Genomic DNA, 19,758 nt, shown 5'->3' with positions numbered 1-19,758 from the left:
GAGCTCATGTGATTGGCACTTGGTTCCCATGGTGACAGGCTCCGTGGAATTTAACAAAGTGTAGACTAGTGGGATATTCTTCGGTGCTCTGTGAATCCCATTCTTAGGTAACTCCCGAAGTTCTTGAGACACAGTTGTTATAGAAGGATTAATCCTGGCCCTCCTCATGTCTTAGGGTTTCTGATTAGATAAGGGATTCTTCCTCCATGAGCACTGCAATCATCCACTGTGAGACTCATCCCAGAGGCTGGACCATGTTTGAACTTTTAGTTTCCAGAAATATGATTCAAATTAAGATCTCTATTTCATTAAGCAGGCTATGTCAAATAACAACAACCTGACAAATTAAAAAAAGCACTCAGAATATTTCTTCAGTGGAGTAATTCAGCAAATACACAATAGAGACCTTGTTATAGACTTAATGTGTCCTTCCAGTAGTGGTATGTGGAAATCTCAGTCCCCTTATCTTAGACTGTGACTATGTAGGGTAGGCCATATCCAGTAAGAGTTGCATCCAGGGTGGAATGGGGATAAGAGAGGGTGATGGGAAGTGGATCAAAGTCCAATGTATGCTTGAAATTGCTATTGTGTGACATATTTTTTCCCAGAGGAGATGAAACACACCCATCTACTCACTCCAGATGACAGAGCAAAGTATGGATACCACCAAAGTACCAAGTCCAACTTGGTGAACCAATGACTTCTGTTGGGGTTGCTAGAGGAATATGGGTTAGGGGTTACTTACAGAAGCAGAAAGGACTCAAAGACAGCTGTATCTCCAAAGCCCGTGGAGTGACAGCTCCCAAAACCTGGGAGCCTGGAATGCATTGCACAGTCTGTGGGCAGCTCCACAGGCCAGGGACTGTTGTGTCCAGGTGCCCCAGGTGGTCTGAGCCTCTTCCAGGCAGCTGCTCTGGTCTCAGAGACTTCTTTGCCTTTGGGCTTGTCTGACACTCATTCTTTACTGTTCATGTGTTCTTGAGGAGGCAAGAGTCTAATGAATCTGATCAATTTCCAGGACTTCCTAAAGTTGTTTTGAAGCTGTTATTTACTTTCTTTTTTTTGGGGTGGGTGGGTGGGTTTCAAGACAGGTTTCTCTGTGGCTTTGGAGGCTGTCCTGGAACTAGCTCTTGTGAACCAGGCTGGCCTTGAACTCACAGAGATCTGCCTGCCTCTGCCTCCTGAGTGCTGGGATTAAAGGCATGCAACACTACCGCCTGGCACTTTCTTTCTTTTCTTAAAAATTTTTATTTATTTATTTATTTTGGGAGTAAGATTTGGGACAGAGTTTTAAGGCCTCTCTGTAGAGCCCTGGGTGTCCTAGAACTTGTTACACAGACCAAACTGTCCTTGAGCTCACAGCGATCCGTCTACATGTGTCTCTTACATGCTGGGATTACGGGTTCCTGCCTCCCCTCCATGCTGGCCTGCTTCCTTTCTTAATGAGATTCCCCGAAGGACGGAGTGTTTGAATCTATGGGAAATGCTATACGACAACTGTTGAAGAGTAAAATAAGAAGCACAATAAAGAGAGGACGTAATTAGGACAGAGAGATGGAAGTTGGTTTACGTGAAGTAGGTCCCATTTACAAGCCGTGGAGAGAAGGCTCCTAAGAAGCGGACATGAACTTGCTGTAATCCCCACAGGATGGCTAAATTACTCTGGCAAGGATTTGGAGAAAGCTGTTTTCATAAACTGCCAATGGGAAAGTTACACAATTTAGTACCATGGAAAGTACTTCTGCATTTCCTGGAAAATCAGACATGTATTTCTTATTTTACCCAGCATTCCACTGTGGCACATGTCCCAGGAACTGGAAAGCGATGTTCACTTAAAAATCTGTACAAACATACTGAACTCATCTCTATTTATAATAGCTAGTCTGGGAACAATCCAAACACCTTCTCACTTGTAACGTGTGGAACTACGTATGTGATCTTATTGTAGAACTCTACTCTGTTGTTGAAAAATGTCAGCAACACACTATTGGCACACACTATAGTTTGGATGACTCCAAAGGGCGTTATGCTGAGGGAAAAAGAGGAACTCAAAAGTCAGCGAGTGAGCCCATTCGCATAACACTTCTGAGATAATGAGATCTAAAGTGGGTCTGGGAAGATGGCTCAGCCAGGAAAGCACTTGTTTGCAAACCTGAAGACCCAAGTTCAGATCCCCATCCATGCTTGGCCGCAATATTTATTGTCTATCTGATAGGATCTAGAATTACCTGGAAGGGGTTATCTGGATAGGTTAGTCTCTGGGAAGGTCTGTGAGGAATTGTCTAGGTTATGTCAAGTGAAGTAGAAGGCCACATGGGAATGGAGCATTCATTGTTCTCCGCTTCCTGGCACAGGGTGTGATGTAAGCATCAGCCTCGGGCTCTTGCTGCTGTGACTGTCATGGCGGCCCTCACCTTGAACTATAAACCAACGTAGAGCCTTCCTTCCTCAAGTTACTTTGGTCAGACATTTTGTGGCGATAACAAGATAAGTAACTAATACACCAGGTAAAAGGCAGGGTGGTGCATACCTGTTATCAGTCCTGCAAGATGGGAGACAACGCCCCTGGAAGCTTGTAGGCTACTAACTCTCCTGGCCTGTGTGGTGACGTCCCAGGCTGGTGTGTGTGTGTGTGTGTGTGTGTGTGTGTGTGTGTATGTGTATGTGTATGTGTGTGTGTGAAACAAAAGGTGAAAAACACTGCACATATCCGTGCACACACACGCATGCATACAAGCACACCACACACACCTACAAGTAAACCAGAATGCAATGTAATAAAACAACCGACAGGGTGGTTTGTAGCTGGACTATCTACGAGAATATCAGTCACCATTATGAGGACACTGGTGCTCTGGAGAGATGTTTATAACCCAGACACCTAGGCAGGAAGAAAAGTCACAATAATTTATGGTACTTAAGCAACATTTAAATTTTATCTTTTCTTCCAGTAGCTTTTGGGAAGGGATAAATGAAAATGTATAGGGAGAGCATAAGCTTTGCCAAACCACATCCCCTTCCCCCACTGTTCTCTTCAGAGCTTCTGAAGCCCATCTGCTCTGCTCTGTCACACCTGTAGGGGGGGGAGGGTTACACAGAGTTGAGCCTGGATGTCCAGGCAGTTAAGGCTGGGGATGCAGCTCAGTAGCAGAGTTCTGACTTCACCACACTGCCAGAGGAAAAAAAGTCTCCATCCTTTGTATCCAAAGATCTTCAGGTGACTTCTCAAGTATGAGGTTTGTTAGGTCATTATCAATGCCTAAGTCATCATCCTACTGAAGCCGTGACAACATTTAGAGTCAAGCGTTACTCAGGGAACGGAACTCTAAATTTACTCTGAGGCCAGAGCTCTTTTCTCTACTCTCAAGAAAGACTGTATTGGACAAATGGGTACATTCTGCTTGTTCCTTATATTTCCTAAATCCCCCCTATTCTGTTTTCATCTCTTTCTTTAAAGCCACAGCCTATGAACCAGCAGGGGTGGAGATGTCCTTGGGAGGAGAGTTGGGACAAAAAGATGCTGCCTTTTGGCTAGTGCAGGCCTGAGGGCTCTGTCTGATTTGGTATTATTTTGGAGTTGATCCTGGCTGATTTTGCAACTCTATGCCAATACCAGTCTGTTCAGGGCCATTATGGACATTGCTCAGAACTCATGGTACTCCAGGTTACGATCCTTGTTGTAGCTAAGATCATGTATCTGGCAGAAGTCCAGGATAGTAAAGATGGTGTGTGTGTGTGTGTGTGTGTGTGTGTGTGTGTGTGTGTATCTAGATAACCATTCCTTGAAGACTCTTAAGGTTATTGTTATTATTGTTGTTATTAATGTCATAATGAATTCTTCCCTCTCCCATTTTATTGTGTCTAGACTCTGTTTATTTTCCCACCCTGTCACAAAAATTGATGTGGTGGTTAAAATTGTAGACTCATCAGTTTAGGTTTCAAGCATCCCAGGACATCTCCAATTTACCCGCTTTAGTTGCAGGTACAAATGAGATACTCTCCTCTTTTGACATGTCTGTATTTTATTCTGGATGGATTCAGAGTCGGTTGCATCTATATGATAGATCTGTGTAAGGAGACCTCTTCTATACTGCTGGAAGCATGAACTGAGGCTAGGAACAAAATCACATCTATTTTTATGGCCAATGGTGTCCTGATAATATTGATGCCTGACATACACCATCCCCACGTTCAGAAAGAGCACGACACAGTATCCTCTCCAAATTCTAGGCAGCCGACAGTCATGTACAAGGAGTATGTGCTCATTTTGACTGTTGTCATGGTAGGGTGGATACATCTCTGGGTCTTTCTTAATCAGTATGGTCTTATATTCAAGGGCACGATTACAGTGGAGTCAAATCCCACAGCCTTGTTCAGAAAACAGGTCCCACATTTCTTATGGAATAAGATCAGATCAGTGACATTTCCTGACTCCATGGGTGAACACGACATTTAAGGCGGTCATGGAAGTGGCTTGAGAATATAGCCCAGCTGCTCTTCCTAATCTAGAACTCATAACATATACACTCCCAGTTATTTCAAGAGTTCTGACTGTTGTGATCAGCTGGTTGGAGACAGGGATTGTTCTGCTGGATCACAGGGTTGTGGGAGTGTGCAAGGTGGTGAATCATCGGGGCTGCAGCGTCTGTCTTTGTCAACGGTGCATCAGTCTTATGACTGAGGGCTATTGTCAGCCCGGTGAGCATTATGATCGCATAGGTGTAAAACACTTTTGCTGTTGTGGAAAGGTGTTGTCTCATGAGGCTGGTTCACAGGAAACCGGAGGGCTCCCTTGTCTTTACTGTCCGGTACAGAACAATTACAAACAAGAGAGTCAGTGGTTTTGGACAGAAGCTATTTTCATGGCAACAAAGGCTGCAAAGAGACAGCAAGAAAGCTTCAGAGGAAGTTAGCATGAGGATTTTATTGATGCCAAGAAGGATGAAGACACGATATTTTCAGATAAATTCTTTTACTCAGGAAAAGTAGGAAAACTAAGTCAATGGCGATCTGCTGGAGAGGTTGGTGAACCCACTGAGGCATGTCGGGTCACAGGACTGAGAGGAGAGCAGACAGCTAGCTGTCAAGCACCGCAGAGCAGCGATCACTCCGAAGTCACCTCTGAGGTCCAGGTGGAGGCTCTTGTCACTGCTCCGCTCTGCTGCTTGACATCTCTGTTGTGTCCTGAGGGACACTGCTTCCGTTTTCACCCGTCTCGGGAGCGTCCTGTAGAGCCCTCTGGAGAACCATTTTGAGGGTCTGGTGCTTCAGCTGCTGTCTGAAGGAGCCCACGAAGAAGTAAATGATGGGGTTGGCACAGCTGTTAACAGCAGTCAGGACGAGTGATGCCAGATAAAGACCGTAAGCAACCGCACCGTAATCAATCTTAATCCAGATTAACAGGAACCAGTGGATACCAAAGGGCAAGCCGCAGAGGAGAAAAACCAGCACCGTGAGCATGATGGTTGCATACAATCTGCTGAGCTTTATCCGACCAGCGCCGCAGAACAGCCTAGCCAGCAGGGCTAGGCTGGACAGACAGAGGACCACAAACAAAAATATCAGGCACGCGGCGGTGAAGAAGTTTGATACCAGACACCGCTCGTCATTTTCGTATTTGGCATCTAAGAAGCCACAGAAATACCGGTTCAGAATGCTAATCAATATCGACAGGACCCAGATCGCAGCGCACACGACACTGGATGTGTGTTTTGGGCGGCGGCAGCGATACCAGATGGGGCACAGGACCGACAGGCAGCGCTCGGTGCTGATGGCACTGAGCATGCTCAGGCCTGAGATGTAGGGAACCATCATGACGGTGTTAAAGCACGGGAGGAAGATAATGTCGGGATAGGAAAACTTGAGGAGAAGCAGCGTGGAGTCTATGATGTGACAGAGGAGGAAGAGGAAGTCGGCCACGGCCAGGTTTAGGATGTAGACGGAGAAGGCGTTCCTGCGCAAGCGGAAACCCAGGAGCCAGAACACGATGGCGTTTCCTGTCATCCCAACCAGTCCTGAGATGACGATCATCAAGTTTGGGACCAGGGTCCTGCTGTTGAAACTTCCAGGCACAGTTTTGTCCATTGGATTTGTTGTGACTGCCATCCAGGAGGTTGAGGTGTTTGGGCTCAGAAACCCTGCACCGGTGCTGCTGGGAACACAATGAAGACGTGAGGTCTGTTGTATGCACACGCCTTTCGTTAGAGATGTATTTTATCAGCACATATATTAGCTGCATAAGAGTTTTATTGTGAGATTTTCAGACATGCATATATTTTTATGATCCCCAATTAATTGCCAGGCCTACCTTGCCATGTAGGAATAACAGTTCTTATGTTTCAGAGGAGGTGGTGCAGGCCGGCAGAGGTCAGGCAACTTATTAAAAATTCCAAAGCCCCGGAACCTGCCCCCTCCCTTTGAGCAGTCCCTTAGAATCATCATCACGGTGTATGATTATATGTAGATGGGAGAAAAGGCAGAAAAGAAATGTCCAAATTAGGGTCAAGATGGCAGTCAATGTCATGGGTTAAGAAACCACTGGGCTTAAATGAAGTACAGAAAGAGTAAGGAAAAGAAGCTACCAACGTGGAAAAAAATAGTCATTTAGGAGGAAAAAATCCCACGTCTCCTTCCTTCCTTCCTTTCTTTCCTTTCTTTCTTTCTTTCTTTCTTTCTTTCTTTCTTTCCTTCTTTCTTTCTCTTTCTCTCTTTTTTTTCCCTTCACATACCAAGTATATCCCCACTGCTCAAAAACGTCTGAAAAGTCAGCACAGTCTTTACTAACGTGTAGGGAATTGTTGTGAATGATCAAGATGCCTTCCGAAGGCAGGAGGCCTGGCCCAGGAGGGGTGGCCTGGGCGGTAAGAGGACACCCTGTCCTTGCAGAGGACCCAAGCTCAGTTTCTAGCACCCAAGTCAGGCAGCTGAAAAATGACTATGACTCCAGGTGACCCCACGCCGTCTCCAGGCCTCACTCTTCTGTAAGTAGCCCCCCCCCCCCCCCACTAATTTGGTCAGACTAATTGGCCAGCAATCCCCAAGGACCCTTCTGTTCTGCTTTCTTAGTGTTAGCATTACCGGTAAGTGCTACACTTGGCTTTTATGGGTGATGCCCGGTATTTGAATTCAGGGCCCCATTGTTGTTCAGAAAGCACTTTACCAACTGAGTAGTCTTCCCACAACCACTCTTCCTTTATTTAGTTCATTAGGGAAGGTCACGATCTCTTAGTTTTTGCTGCTGAGGACTGAAGCTGAGGTTTGTGAATGCTAAATCCACATACTACCCTCAGGCCTCCTTGAAACCTTCAGCTTGTTGGCAAAGCACACCATCTTCAGTCAAGGCGTGGTCTGTAGATTTAGTGTTCATAATCTGACCTTGTGCATACAGAGATCTCAGCAGCTCCATCATTTACTTTGAGCTCCCAAACTTGAGGTTTGTGGTGATTTAGCAGTTGGGGGTGTTGTCACTATTTCACCACTAGAGGGTGTTCCAAGCCCAAGTTTGTACTAAATTGAGCGATTGCTTTAGTCTTCGTAAGAAAACTAGGGGAGCTCCTAAAAGGGAAATGTGTTTACAGAAGTCTCAGGTTGGTTCTGTGTTAGACACAGGCACCTCTCTGGCCACCAACACATGCTCAGGCATTGTAGCAATCGTTCCAACTCTGGTGTCTTCACAGAGTAGTTAGCTCTCACACAATGGCTTGGTGTCTATTTTCGTTTTTCATCCTCAGTCAATTGCTCTCTATTTTGTACTACCTGGGATTGGGAGGGGGACGCAGTGGGCATTATGACAGGGAAGACTGAGATCCCTAAGCCCACAGAGACCAGCGTAGCATTCGGGAGCAACAGTCTTTCTGTTGCAGGTTTCCTTTTGCTGTGGTAAATTTATGGTGAAAAGGAGCATGCTCAGATACAGGTGATGCAGGCCAGGATAGAATCCAAGCAGCTAGGGCCACTTATCTTCCCATCTGGCATGGGGGCAGGTTCAGAGCCTTCATGATGGGTACTCTTCCGGGAACAGAGCTCTGTATGGCTCTGGTCAACACCAGGTTTTCTGGTTCACGCTGAATTCCAAGGAATCCTGAGCATACTGCTTTGTCTTATCAGCAGCAACTGGGATTCTAGTCAGTGGTGTGCTTTCTGAGGTTGGGAGATGGATGACGACATTTGCTGAAGTCAGTTTCACCAGAGTCTAGTGGATGAAGGAACCTGCACTACCTCAGGGATCCACCAAAGTCCAGACTAAGGATGATGATGATGCAGGTGAAACCCAAGTCTTTTCCTTTAGGGAACAGGTCTCTGTGGCATGTCAGGGCTGGGCTAGAGAGTCACTGAGGCTCTGCAGAGTGTGGGATCACACTGTGGTGGGTCTGGCATCATGGTCCTTGGAATACACAAGAACTGCAAGGCAAAGTCACATGCTCACTTTCCTGCTCCACCTCCCAGCAGGTGGAGGCTTCTTTCAGGTTGTGGTGTCTAAAGTCGGGTAGAGGCGGCGGAGACAGGCACTAGGCCTGCGCTAATGTAGCTCTTGAGTTTCAGTTCCTGGGTGCTTGCTTAGAGGAAGGGCTATGGGGTTCTGACTGGCACTAAGTGTCATAATGAAAAACCTGGCACAAGATTTTAAGTCTAAAGTCAAGACTCTGTCTGCTTTCCTTTCTAGAAGTGGCAGGCATCTCTCTCTCTGCTTTGCTGTGTGTGGACTTGGGGAGAGGCGATGCAGGCAACTTTCATACTAATATAAAATATGCTAATACCAGGCACTCTAGTCTCTTGCCTAGTTTCTTAGTTCTTGGGATGATGCTACGCTGAGTGAATAGGCATTCCAGAATGAAGGCAGATGGGGGAAGATGGCGAATCAGAGACATCTACTTTTGCATTTCCACTGATCAAGCACATGGTTGCCAAGAGGGGGGTTGGGTGGAGAGGCAGGAAGGGCAACACTGAACAGTAGACCAAGACAAAGAAACACTTGGAGATGCTGAACTTTAGACTTACAGAAGAAACAGTAGACCCTAACATAGGATGATGAACAAAGGAGTAAGGAAGTGTGACCAAAGTCGGGCTGCAATCAAAGGAGAAACGCTAACAAGCTGCTTCTCTGCAATCATAAGGTGTAAGGCTGTGTCTGTACCCTGGAAGCATCCACTGGAGGAAGGGTCCCCAGCACATCCTAACTTGCTCATTATTGCCAAGGGAGGGGATTATGGTAGGAGAAGTTGCAAAGACAAACCTTTTGGTGTAGGAGGCAACATCACACACACATTTTTTTTTTACATAACCAGGCCCAAAACGTACCTCACACCACCACTGGATGTGGCTGTCCAGTCTGAGAAGCAGTGTGGATCTAGGAATTTGGTTGTGATCATGGACCTGGATCTACTTGGGTGGAAAGTACTAACTGCTGAAGAAGTAATAAAGGCAAACACACAAATTTCAGGGTACAAATGCAAGGGATATGGAAAGTAATTCAGTGTGCTATATTAAAGAACCCAGAAGTCCTCTACAACTGAGTATAAATATGCCAGAATGGTTGGAATGCCAGATAAGTAATTCAAAAGTCTGTTAAAAATTACCAACAACCTGAAGGTATATTTGAACAAGCTGATGAATGAAGTGAGGGTGTCTGTTGAAACCTACATGAGGCCAGGTGTGGCAGCACACACCTTTAATATCAGCTCTCAAGAAGCAGAGGCAGGTGGATCTCTGTGACTTCAAGACCAAACTGGTCTACAAAGCAAGTTCTATGTCAGCCACAGCTATACATTGAGACCCTGTCCTAACCAAACCAAACCAAGAAAAACAACAACAGCAACAACAAAAACAACAACACTTGATGAGAAAATCAGAAACAGGGATGAGAAAGTCAGCAAGAAAATTGAGATTTTAAAAAATAGCAAAGAAACAAAAGAAAATCAAATACAAACCTAAGTGGAAATGTTGAAAGTGAAAAGACTCAATAAATTAAATAAAAACCCAGTGGGAAGGATGAACAGCAGGTTACACGAAGTAGAAGAAAATCAGGAACTCAAGACAAGGTCAAGGACTCAGCAATAAAGAAAAGACAACTGGGTATGACTATGATTTTCAAGAACGCTGGGCCATTATTAAGAGGTAATACCCAAGAATAAGGGCTCAATCTACCTTCAAAGCAAAACATGTCAAGATTACATCTAGAATTCCAAGATAAACGCGTGGTTCTGCAGCCATGCACTTGATGAGAAGAAACACAAGAAGGTTCTGGATGTTTCTCATGTCAATGAAGATTGCTATCTGCAGCAATATTCTTTTTAAAGAAAGTGACAGAGAGGCAAATACCATCCCCCCAGACAACTAAGAAATTCATGGCCAATAAGTGAGCACCACAGATTCTAAAGAACCCTACACTTACAAGGAAGAAAGAAAGATACAAATACCAGAGCCTATGAAGGAAGGAACTTCACAAGAGGAAGAGATGAACTGTTGGAAGCTGGAAAGAGTAACACGTTGAAGCTCAGTAAACCAGAAAGCTTGAAAGATGAACAAGAGAGAGAACGAAGTGTTCAAGCCAAACCAATAAAGTAATATCAACCAAATTAGAGGTTTCAAGATATACTCCTCAACAATAACTCAGTGCTGTAAACAGCCTTAAAACTCAATTAGAAAGACACAGAATGGATGACAGGGTTAAGAACAAAGTAGAACTGCTTGTTGACTACAAGAAACATCCCTCTACTGTCGCACCTGCTGTGCGGCCTGCATCCGAGAATGCAGCGAGGTGGTCGGGATAGATAACACAGAGACCGGTCGGTTGCTTTAAGAAAACTTTATGCTTCCCAAGTCAGCTTAGGAGGAGACCCCAGTCCGCTTAGGAGAGAGCTCTCAGGAGAAGTCTCTCCAAGAAAAAACGCTTCCCCCTTTTAAGGACTTCTGCCATCCATCTACATACAATTCTTTCCAGACTTCTCACCCTCCTGGCTGGTGGTTTAATCTCCGGCCCCAGAATCGGGGGGAGACACAGCAGGGAAACAGGAAGAGGCATCTAGCCATAGGGGTTGTGAAAGGCATGGTATTTCAGTGAGCAAGCCCTTATCTGAGCCCTATCAAGAGCTTTAGCACTGAATTGTTTTCAGTAAACATTACACAGCTGCCTGCTCCCAGGCCAAAGGGGAAGTGGGTTTCTGCTCAAGGTCTGGTGTCCCCACACTACGGCAAAAACATACAATCTGAGAGCTAAAGGATGAAGAAAAAGTGCCAAGAAAGCGAAGGGGAGGCGGCAGGAGCAGCTATACTCATCTCCAGCAGAGGAGATGCAAGCCAAAATCAGTCAGTCGGGAAGATTCTCATCACATATCAGTAAGGGGAATGATCCATAAGGAAGATACAAGAATCGAAAAAATACTAGTTGGGTAGAGGAAGAGGATCAGCAGGAGTTGGGGGATGGGGATGAAGGAATGTAAGGGAGGTGAATATGATGAAACACATATTCAAAAATGGAAGAACAAAGCCCATTACATATAGTTAATGTATGTTCATAAAACTGAAAAAGAGGTGTGGTGATACATTATTTATGATTTAATAAAAGTTGCCTAAAGATCAGAAAAGCAAAACAGCCGTCCAGTAGCTCTTACCTCTGCCAAGGCTGAAATGGAGATCTTGTCTTCCCCATGACTGGAAACTAACTGAATCTCACATGAGACCCTTCGCTTCTTCTTTATGTACCTCTTTAGTGCTGGGATTAAAGGGGTGAGCTCTGTTACTCTCTTAGACTGATTTACTCTCATGCAGCCCAGGGTGGTCTCGATTCACAGAGATCCATCTACCTCTGTCTCCTGAGTCCTGGGACTAAAGGTGTGTACCAACACTGCCTGGCATCTATGGCTAACTACTGTGGCTAGCTTTGCATTCTGATCCTAAGGCAAGCTTTATTAAATCATAAACAATGTATCAACACAGGGGATTTAAGGATTGAAAATATATATGCACTAAATGTTGGTACACACAATTTGCAAAGCAAATAACTGTATATAAATGCAGATGGATCCAGAAACAAAAAACAGTTGCTGACTTCAATACCCACGCTCACCAATAGATACATTATCCAGACAAAGTATCAGAAAATATACTTTAGAGCTAAACTATACCACAGATCAAAGAGACTTATGTCTAGAGAATATCCCATGCAATAGCTGTGGAATACACTTTCTTCTCAACAGACAATAGAACTTTCTCTAAGAAAGATCACATTTTTGGTAACTCATGAAATTTAAACAATATGGTTATTAAGCAAGACCTGTGCAATGACAATATCAGTTGACATGCCAATGTGGATGGGGGAAATTTCACTAGACCCCACCCTAGATGAAAAGCTATAGACAATTAATGACTGTTGAGAGGGAAGAATTAGTTTTCTTAGGGATTAGCCCCCAAATTATCCAATCTCAAGTCACCTGTCCTAAACATATATCCATACAAGCAACACTAAATGATTTCTGTATGTTGTATATGTATCTATATCTCTCTATACATGTATGTGTGTGTATGTAGGTTGTATGTGTATTTGCATACATGCATACTGTGGTGGTTTGAAAGAAAATGGCCCCCAAAGGGAGTGGCACTATTAGGAAGTTTGGCCTAATGGAGTAGGTTCGGTCCTGCTGGAGGAAGTGTCACTATGGAGATGGGCTTTGAGGTCTTGTATACATTCAAGACACTACCTTATGCCACAGCCCACTTCCTATTGCCTTCTGATCAAGATGTAGCCAGAACCATGTCTGCCTGCACATTGCCATGTTTCTTGCCATGATGATAATTGACTGAATCTCTGAACTATAAGCTGCCACGTTAGTGAAGAGTTTTGGATTAGTTCCATTGTCAGAGGAAATCTCAAAACAGCCTAGTATAGACTCTGCTGTGTGATTATTAGTGTTAACTTCAATGAAGACTTATAATGAAAAGGAGCACAATGGGAAAATAAAAATATGTATAGATTGAGAAAAAGGGCAGGAAGTGGAACTGAGCTAAACCCTGTGTTCAAGGAGAGAAATAGATTAATAAATTGAATATAAGGAGTAGTGACCTCAGGGCAAGACCCACCCAGTTAAATTTCCAACTTGTGAAAAGTAATTAAAGAAAAGCTTAGAGCCAGGTGTGCTGGCACACACATTTAATCCTAGCACCCAGAAGGCAAAAGCTGGTGGGTCTCCGAGTTTGAGGCCAGCCTGATTTACAGAGCAAGTTCAAGGACAGCCAAGCTTAGGCAGTGAAGGCAATCATCAAAAACAGAATGCTGGTGAAGATGTAATTGAACAAAGGGGTCATGTTCCAGCCCCACTAAGCAGTAGAACGTGACAACATCGGTCATGTGGTTCTAGAGTTAAGGATAGAAGAAAGGGGTTAAGGAATTTGCCTCTGCAGCTGAGAGCCACTGAGGCCGGATACATGTCATCTTCTGCAGAGGAAAGCTGCCAACAGGGAGTGGAACCAGTCCAAGAGAAAGAAGTGTTTCACAGTCAACAAAGCAGAATGGAGTTGGAGATCTGAAGAGTACTTTGACATCAGCATGAAGATGTAGAGTTTGGAGTTTGCCCAGCTGGTTTTTGGTCTCACTTTGGACTAGAATTTCTTCACTATTTATCCTTCCCTATATTTTGGAATGGTAATGTATATCCTGTGCTACTATATGTTGGAAGTATGGGATCTGTCTTTGATTTTGATTTTATAGTGGATTACAGTTAAGAGATTGCATGAATCTCAGAAGAGACTTTAAACTTTAAAACATTGTTGAGATTGTGATAGATTATTGGGACTTTTGAAGTTGGGCTAAATGCATTCTTGCATTATGATATGGTTACAAGCCTTTGGTGGCCGGGGAGTGGAATGTGATGGTTTGAAAGAAAATGGCCTGCAAAGGGAGTGGTACTATTGGAGGTGTGGCCTTGTGGAGTAGGTGTGCTCTTTTTGTAGGAAGTGGACCACTGTCTAGGCAGGCTTTGAAGTCACATATACACTTGATCAATACTAAAAATGTAGAAGGTTTCTTATATGTAATACGAAATATACTGAAGAAGAAATCAATGACTGTGATGGTTTGAATAGGAATGATCCCAAAGATTCATGTGTTTGAATGGCTGGCTATAGGGAGTGGACTATTAGGAGATGTGGCCTTGCTGGAGGAAGAGTATCAATGTGGGGGCGGAGCTTTGAGGTCTCAGATGCTTAAGCCAGGCCCAGTGGCACAGAGGGGTTTTCCTGCTACCTGCGGATCCAGATGTAGAAGTCTCAACTCCTTCTCTAGCACCACGTCTGCCTGTCTACTGCAATGCTTTCTGCCATAATGATAAAGGACTAAATCTCTGAAACTGTAAGTTAGCCTCAATTAAGTGTTTTCCTGTGGTCACGTTCTCTCTTCACAGCAATAGAAACCCTAACTAAGACAGTGATCTAAGAAATTCTTGGAACAGTGAAAATAATAAGGCTCAGAAGAAATAAGCCAAAGAAGATAGCTAAAGATTTGGAAAGATTGAAGTGAGGTGTGTTGGAGCAGGCCTTTAATCCTAGCACTTTGGAGGCAGAGGAACGGGATCTCTGTGAATCTGAGGCCAGCCTGATCTACACTTGGAAAGCCAAAAACAATTTGGAAAGACTCATGTCTGTTTATTGTCCATACTAATAATATGAAAATGGTTATGTCCAGGCCCTGCACCTTGCCTGGGCAGCATAGTAGAGCCAACAGCATTGGCAGAGGTGTGGGTAGAGCCAGCCCCAAAGTTGTGAGCATAGGAGAGCTATCCCCATTACTCATCAGAGATGCCCTCTCCCCCTACTCCTGTCCATCAGTGCCTGAGGCAGGTGGGAGAGCGGTCCCTGCCCCTCATCAGCTGCAGTACTCGGGAGAGTGACCCCTACACTCATGCCTGGGCAACACAGTAAGCTGTCCCTGGTGGTGTAGATGTGGGAGAACCAACTCTGAGGACACAAAAGCAGGACACCTGGCCCTTCCCCTTGCTCATCACCACAAAGGGTGAACTAGTCAGGGCAATGCTGGAGAGCTCACCCTGGTGGTGAGGAAAAGGGAGAGCTTGTGGGCTGACCAACCCTGCAACTGCTCAGGCCCAGAACCAGGAGTTGACCCACCCCAATTTCCACTCCATCTGATCCTCGTCCAAGGTCAGATAGCCCCTTCAAGAATAATACTATTAAGACAGGAAACCCACAGGTAGAAGACGGAAACTCCTCTCATCTCCCATGCTGTACAAAGTCAATTCCTATGATCATCCCAGATGAAATGGACACTGCTGAGGTAGCAAACAGCAATGGACACTAGGGAGGACATGGTGAAAAGGGATTCCTTGACTGCTGGAGGGGATGTAAGTTATAGCAGTCAGTAAGGAAATCAGTAGAGACACCATTCAAAAACCAGAGATAAAACTGCCATAGGTTTCATGTAGGCTGCTTTGGAGCATATAGCCCAAGAATTCAAAGTCAGAATACCGAGATAATTATATATCTGTATATTATGGTCTTACAATAGTCAAGTTATAGAATCAATCTATGTGTATATTAAAAGATGAATGGATAAACAAAAGATATCCCCGCTCACATATGTATACACAGAGAGAGGGGGAGAGAGAGGGGGGAGAGAGGGAGAGAGAGAGAGAGGGAGGGAAGGAGGGAGGAAGAGAGAGAGAGAGAGAGAGAGAGAGAGAGAGAGAGAGAGAGAGAGAGAGAGAGAGAGAGAGAGAGTGTATAATCTTATTCAGCTATAAAGAAAAAAATCAGGGGTTGGGCCTGTGGATCAGTGGGCCAAGCACTTGGGCTTAGATCTCCAGCACTCTTGTAAGAAGTCATGGGTGGTAGTGAGTGTCTGCAATCTCAGAGCTGGGAGCTGAAGACTGGAGAATCTCTGCGGGCTTGCTTGTGCGTCAGTCTGGCCAGTCTGTGAGTTCCACATTCGCTGAGAGACACTGTCTCAAAATATGTGGTGAAGGCTGGGAAGACGGTTCAGTGGACAATGCCCTTGTCATGCAAACGTGAGGGTTGGGATTCAGATCTACTGAACCCACTTTAAGGCTGGGTAGATGTGGCAGCTACCTGTAATCCAAGCACTTAGGAGGCAGAGACAGTATATCATGGCAATTTTATGTCAACTTTATACAACCTAGCATTATTTGAAAGGAAGGAACCTCAAAAATGTCTCCCTAAGATCCAGTTGTAGGGCATTTTCTTAATTAATGATGGATGGTGTGCCCAGACCACTGTGGTTGGTGCCATCCCTGACCTGGTAGTTCTGGATTCTATAAGAAAGCAGACTGAGCAAGCCATGAGGAGAAAGTATGTAAGTAGCTCCCCTCCATGGCCTCTGCACCAGCTCCTGCCTCCAGGTTCCTGCTCTGCTTGAGTTCTTGCCCTACTTGAGTTCCTGCCCTTACTGTTTTTGATGAACTGTTACATGGAGGTGTGAGTGAAATAAACCCTTTCCTATTCAGATTGGTTTTTGTCATGGTGTTCCATAGCAATAGTCACCCTAAGACACAGGGGATCCCTAGAGCAAGCTGGAAAGCCAGGCTAGGTAGAGTTGGCTAGCTCTGGGTTTAGTGAGGGAGACCCCAAATTAATAAATAAAGTGTGTGTTGTGTGTCTGTGTGTGTCTCTGTGTGTGTATGTATGTTGTGTGTATGTGTGTTGTATATATGTGTGGTGTGTGTTTGTGTGTGTGTCTGTGGTGTATGTGTGTGGTGTGTGTCTGAATATGTGGTGTGTGTTTATGTGTGTGTTGTGTGCTTGTGTGTGTGTTGTATGTATGTGTGGTGTGTCTGTATATGTGTGTGTGTCTATGTATGTGGTGTGGTCTGTGTTTCTGTGTGTGTATATGTGTAGTGTGTGTGTCTGTGTGGTGTGTGTCTGTGTGTTTATATATGTAGTGTGTGTGGTGTGGTGTGTGTGTGTCTGTGTATATGTGTGTGTGTCTGTATATGTGTGTATGTGTGTGTCTGTGTATGTGTGTGTGTGGTGTATATGTCTGTGTGTTTATGTGTCTACATATATGTGTATGCATGTTTGTCTGTATATGTGTGTGTGGTATGTATGTCTTCGTGTGCGTGACATGTGGTGTGTGTGTGTCTATGTGTTGTGTGTGTATATGTATGAAATGAAGTTATTACAGCCTGAGGAAACAGGAGAACTTAAAAAAACAATACAGAAGCTGGGCAATGGTGGCTCATGCCTTTAATCCCAGCACTCTGGAAGCAGAGGCAGGCAATCTCTGTGAGTTTGAGACTAGCCTGGTCTACAAGAGCTAGTTCAGGACAGCCTCCAAAGCCACAGAGAAACCCTGTCTTGAAAAACCAAAAACACCAAACCAAACCAAACCACACAAACACAGCACAGAAAGTAGAATGTGCACTATTTTAGGGGATGGCAGAGAACAGTAAGAAGAAGGAAATAAGGTGATGAAGGTGTGAAAACCTCCAGGTACTGTGTTTGTGTATGGAATGCCATAACAGAACCCAGTACTCTGTGTGATTAATATATACTATATATACTGATAAAAAGATGTTGTTCAAATGTGTGTCTAAATGGGGAGATGATTGCTTATTCAACTGCTATGTTGCTACCATACCTTAATTAATTTCTTGTCTCATAGCCTTGAACTTCACGGACCATTTTAAAAAGGATTGGGCTGGTCTTGGTTTTCTGTCATATCTCTCCTTGCTTCTGCTGTCATAGCTTGTTAGTGTCTTTTGGAAGGCTCATAATTTCTTGAGATTTATAAGGCTGTGCCTCTTTTTTTTTCTGATGTTGAGATTTGTGGAGAGAGTAATTTCTTTGTCACTTCTCATGGTGTTCTTTGGCAGAGACAGATTGGCCCCCTAACCCCTCAGTGTCTCATCTGTGATGCTGAATGGACAGTTGCTGCTGGCCCTGAGCAGTGGAAGCATACTTTTGGTTTCTCTAAATAGCTGGGCAATTCCCTTTACTCTGAATTTGGTTGGGGCAGCTGACTGGGCTTTGCTCTCTGGCAAGACCACTGGCTGACATCTGCAACTAGGATGAGAAAGAGAATGGGCACTGAGATTGTCTCAGGTCTGCTAGAACACTGAGTGTGTTCTCTGGTCACAAGGTTCTGTGATTCAACCTCATCTGTTGAGCAGGTTAGCACAAAAACTTTAGTGACAAGGAGATCAGCATGGAGTCTAATGAATACTAATTAGCAGCGTCTACATTCTCTGTCCAGCCTGCTAGCACCAAACTCACCAAAAGGGAATTGCATGTTTCTCATCTTTTCCAGCCATGGGCCTCATGGCTACTTGAATATTCTGCCCCGGTATGGACTATACGGACACCACAGAGACAAGATAAAGCAGTGGATTTGGAAATAAGTAGTAGATAGAATCCTACCTTTCCCCCATCCTTCTTGCTGGATGTGGCAAGCTGGCTGTGTAGAAGGGAAGATAACAGTCACTAGAGGATACTTCTCTGCTCTGGAGAAGTGCATTTAAAAGCTGGAAGGAAGTAAAGTTTATCAATACACCAGACGGCCCTGTGGTTTCCTGCTCAGAGTCCTGTTGACAAATGGGAGTGTAGGGTCTGTTACGTCATGTTCCTCCTGAGACATTTCTCAATCTCTTGCTTTGTTATGCTTTTACCTCTCAACTTGTACAAATCACAGCCTCACTGTGTCCTCCTTCCTTGTGGTTCTTGTTTCGGAGTTTCCTGCCACCTGGACAATAAATGCCAAGCCTGGTGGGCTGGGCCGACAAGCGCTTGGTGAGGATGGAGCAAAGTCTCTCTGTTTGCTCTGCACTCCCCACGGCCTGGCTTCTCCTTTTCTCTGTTAAAGCAGCGATGTCTGCACATTGCCAGTTTCTTGCAAACAGCACAGAAATGTATCAGACAGAAGGTGTATGTCTTATAAAGCATTGTTCTTTGGAAGCAATTGCTTGTTAAAGTGTTTATTCCTTTTTTTTTTTTTTTTGGTTTTTCCAGACAGGGTTTCTCTGTATTGTTTTGGAGGCTATCGGTCCAGCCCAGCCTCGAACTCACAGAGATCTGCCTGCCTCTGCCTCCCGAGTGTTGGGATTAAAGGCGTGCACCATCACTGCCCGGCAAGTGTTTATTCCTAAATATCCTATTCGCTGAGGTTATAGTTTTGATTGTCAAACACTCATTTTTTATTTTTTGGAGTTTGTCTCTGTCAATGATTATATAATCCAATGCCCTTCATGAGAATGCGAGGATGTTGTTACGTATAGTAGGTATTATTGAGGAGTGACTAAGATGTATTTATTTGAGATGGGAATCTCCTTTATTCCAAGATGGCCTTGAACTAGCTATATATCTGAGAATGACCTTGAAATTCTGATTTTCTTGTCTTTTTCTTCCAACATGGGAGTATAGGCATGTGTCGTCACAGCTCATTTTATGTGGTGCTGGCGATCAAACCCACGGATTTGCGCATGTAAAACGCCGAGACACATGCTCATCCCCAGTTCAGAAGTGAGAGATTTAAACAGACGGTCTGTGTCTGGTTAGTAAGCAGTGGAGAAAGGGCACCAAGGATGTGTGCACAGTCTTGGCTGTAGCAGCACATTGTGGAATCTGAATGCACCAAGCACGGGCGTGATGGTCAGTGTGACATACTGGCAAGAGATTGGTTGAATGTGAGAAGGCCTTTGGAGCAGAGGCTCTAGGGAGAACAGCTTAGTGGAGGAGTGAGGACCAGGCAGATGATGTGGAGATGAAGACTCTGACGGTCCCTGTGATGTGGAGGATGAGTAG

At 44.6% G+C, this 19,758-nt stretch overlaps 1 protein-coding gene across 2 annotated transcripts; it reads right to left on the bottom strand.

Annotated features, from left to right (window-relative positions):
- Positions 1-4,909: 4,909 nt before the first annotated feature.
- Positions 4,910-18,500, bottom strand: LOC101840439 (mas-related G-protein coupled receptor member A). 2 transcript variants are annotated; one of them, XM_005087724.4, is made up of 2 exons: positions 18,379-18,500; positions 4,910-6,148 (listed from the first exon to the last, which is right to left on the bottom strand). In XM_005087724.4, exons 1-2 carry the CDS (start codon positions 18,387-18,389, stop codon positions 5,146-5,148), a joined length of 1,014 nt encoding a protein of 337 aa, XP_005087781.3. In that variant the 5' UTR covers positions 18,390-18,500; the 3' UTR covers positions 4,910-5,145. The 2 variants fall into 2 exon arrangements, with proteins under 2 accessions (XP_005087781.3, XP_021079562.2); XM_021223903.2 differs by having other exon boundaries at positions 4,910-6,151; positions 18,379-18,487.
- Positions 18,501-19,758: the final 1,258 nt, after the last annotated feature.

This window comes from Mesocricetus auratus, unplaced genomic scaffold (assembly GCF_017639785.1).
Source record: "Mesocricetus auratus isolate SY011 unplaced genomic scaffold, BCM_Maur_2.0 Super-Scaffold_100030, whole genome shotgun sequence".
NCBI lineage: Eukaryota > Metazoa > Chordata > Mammalia > Rodentia > Cricetidae > Mesocricetus > Mesocricetus auratus.
This window is presented reverse-complemented; position numbering and strand designations above follow the sequence as displayed.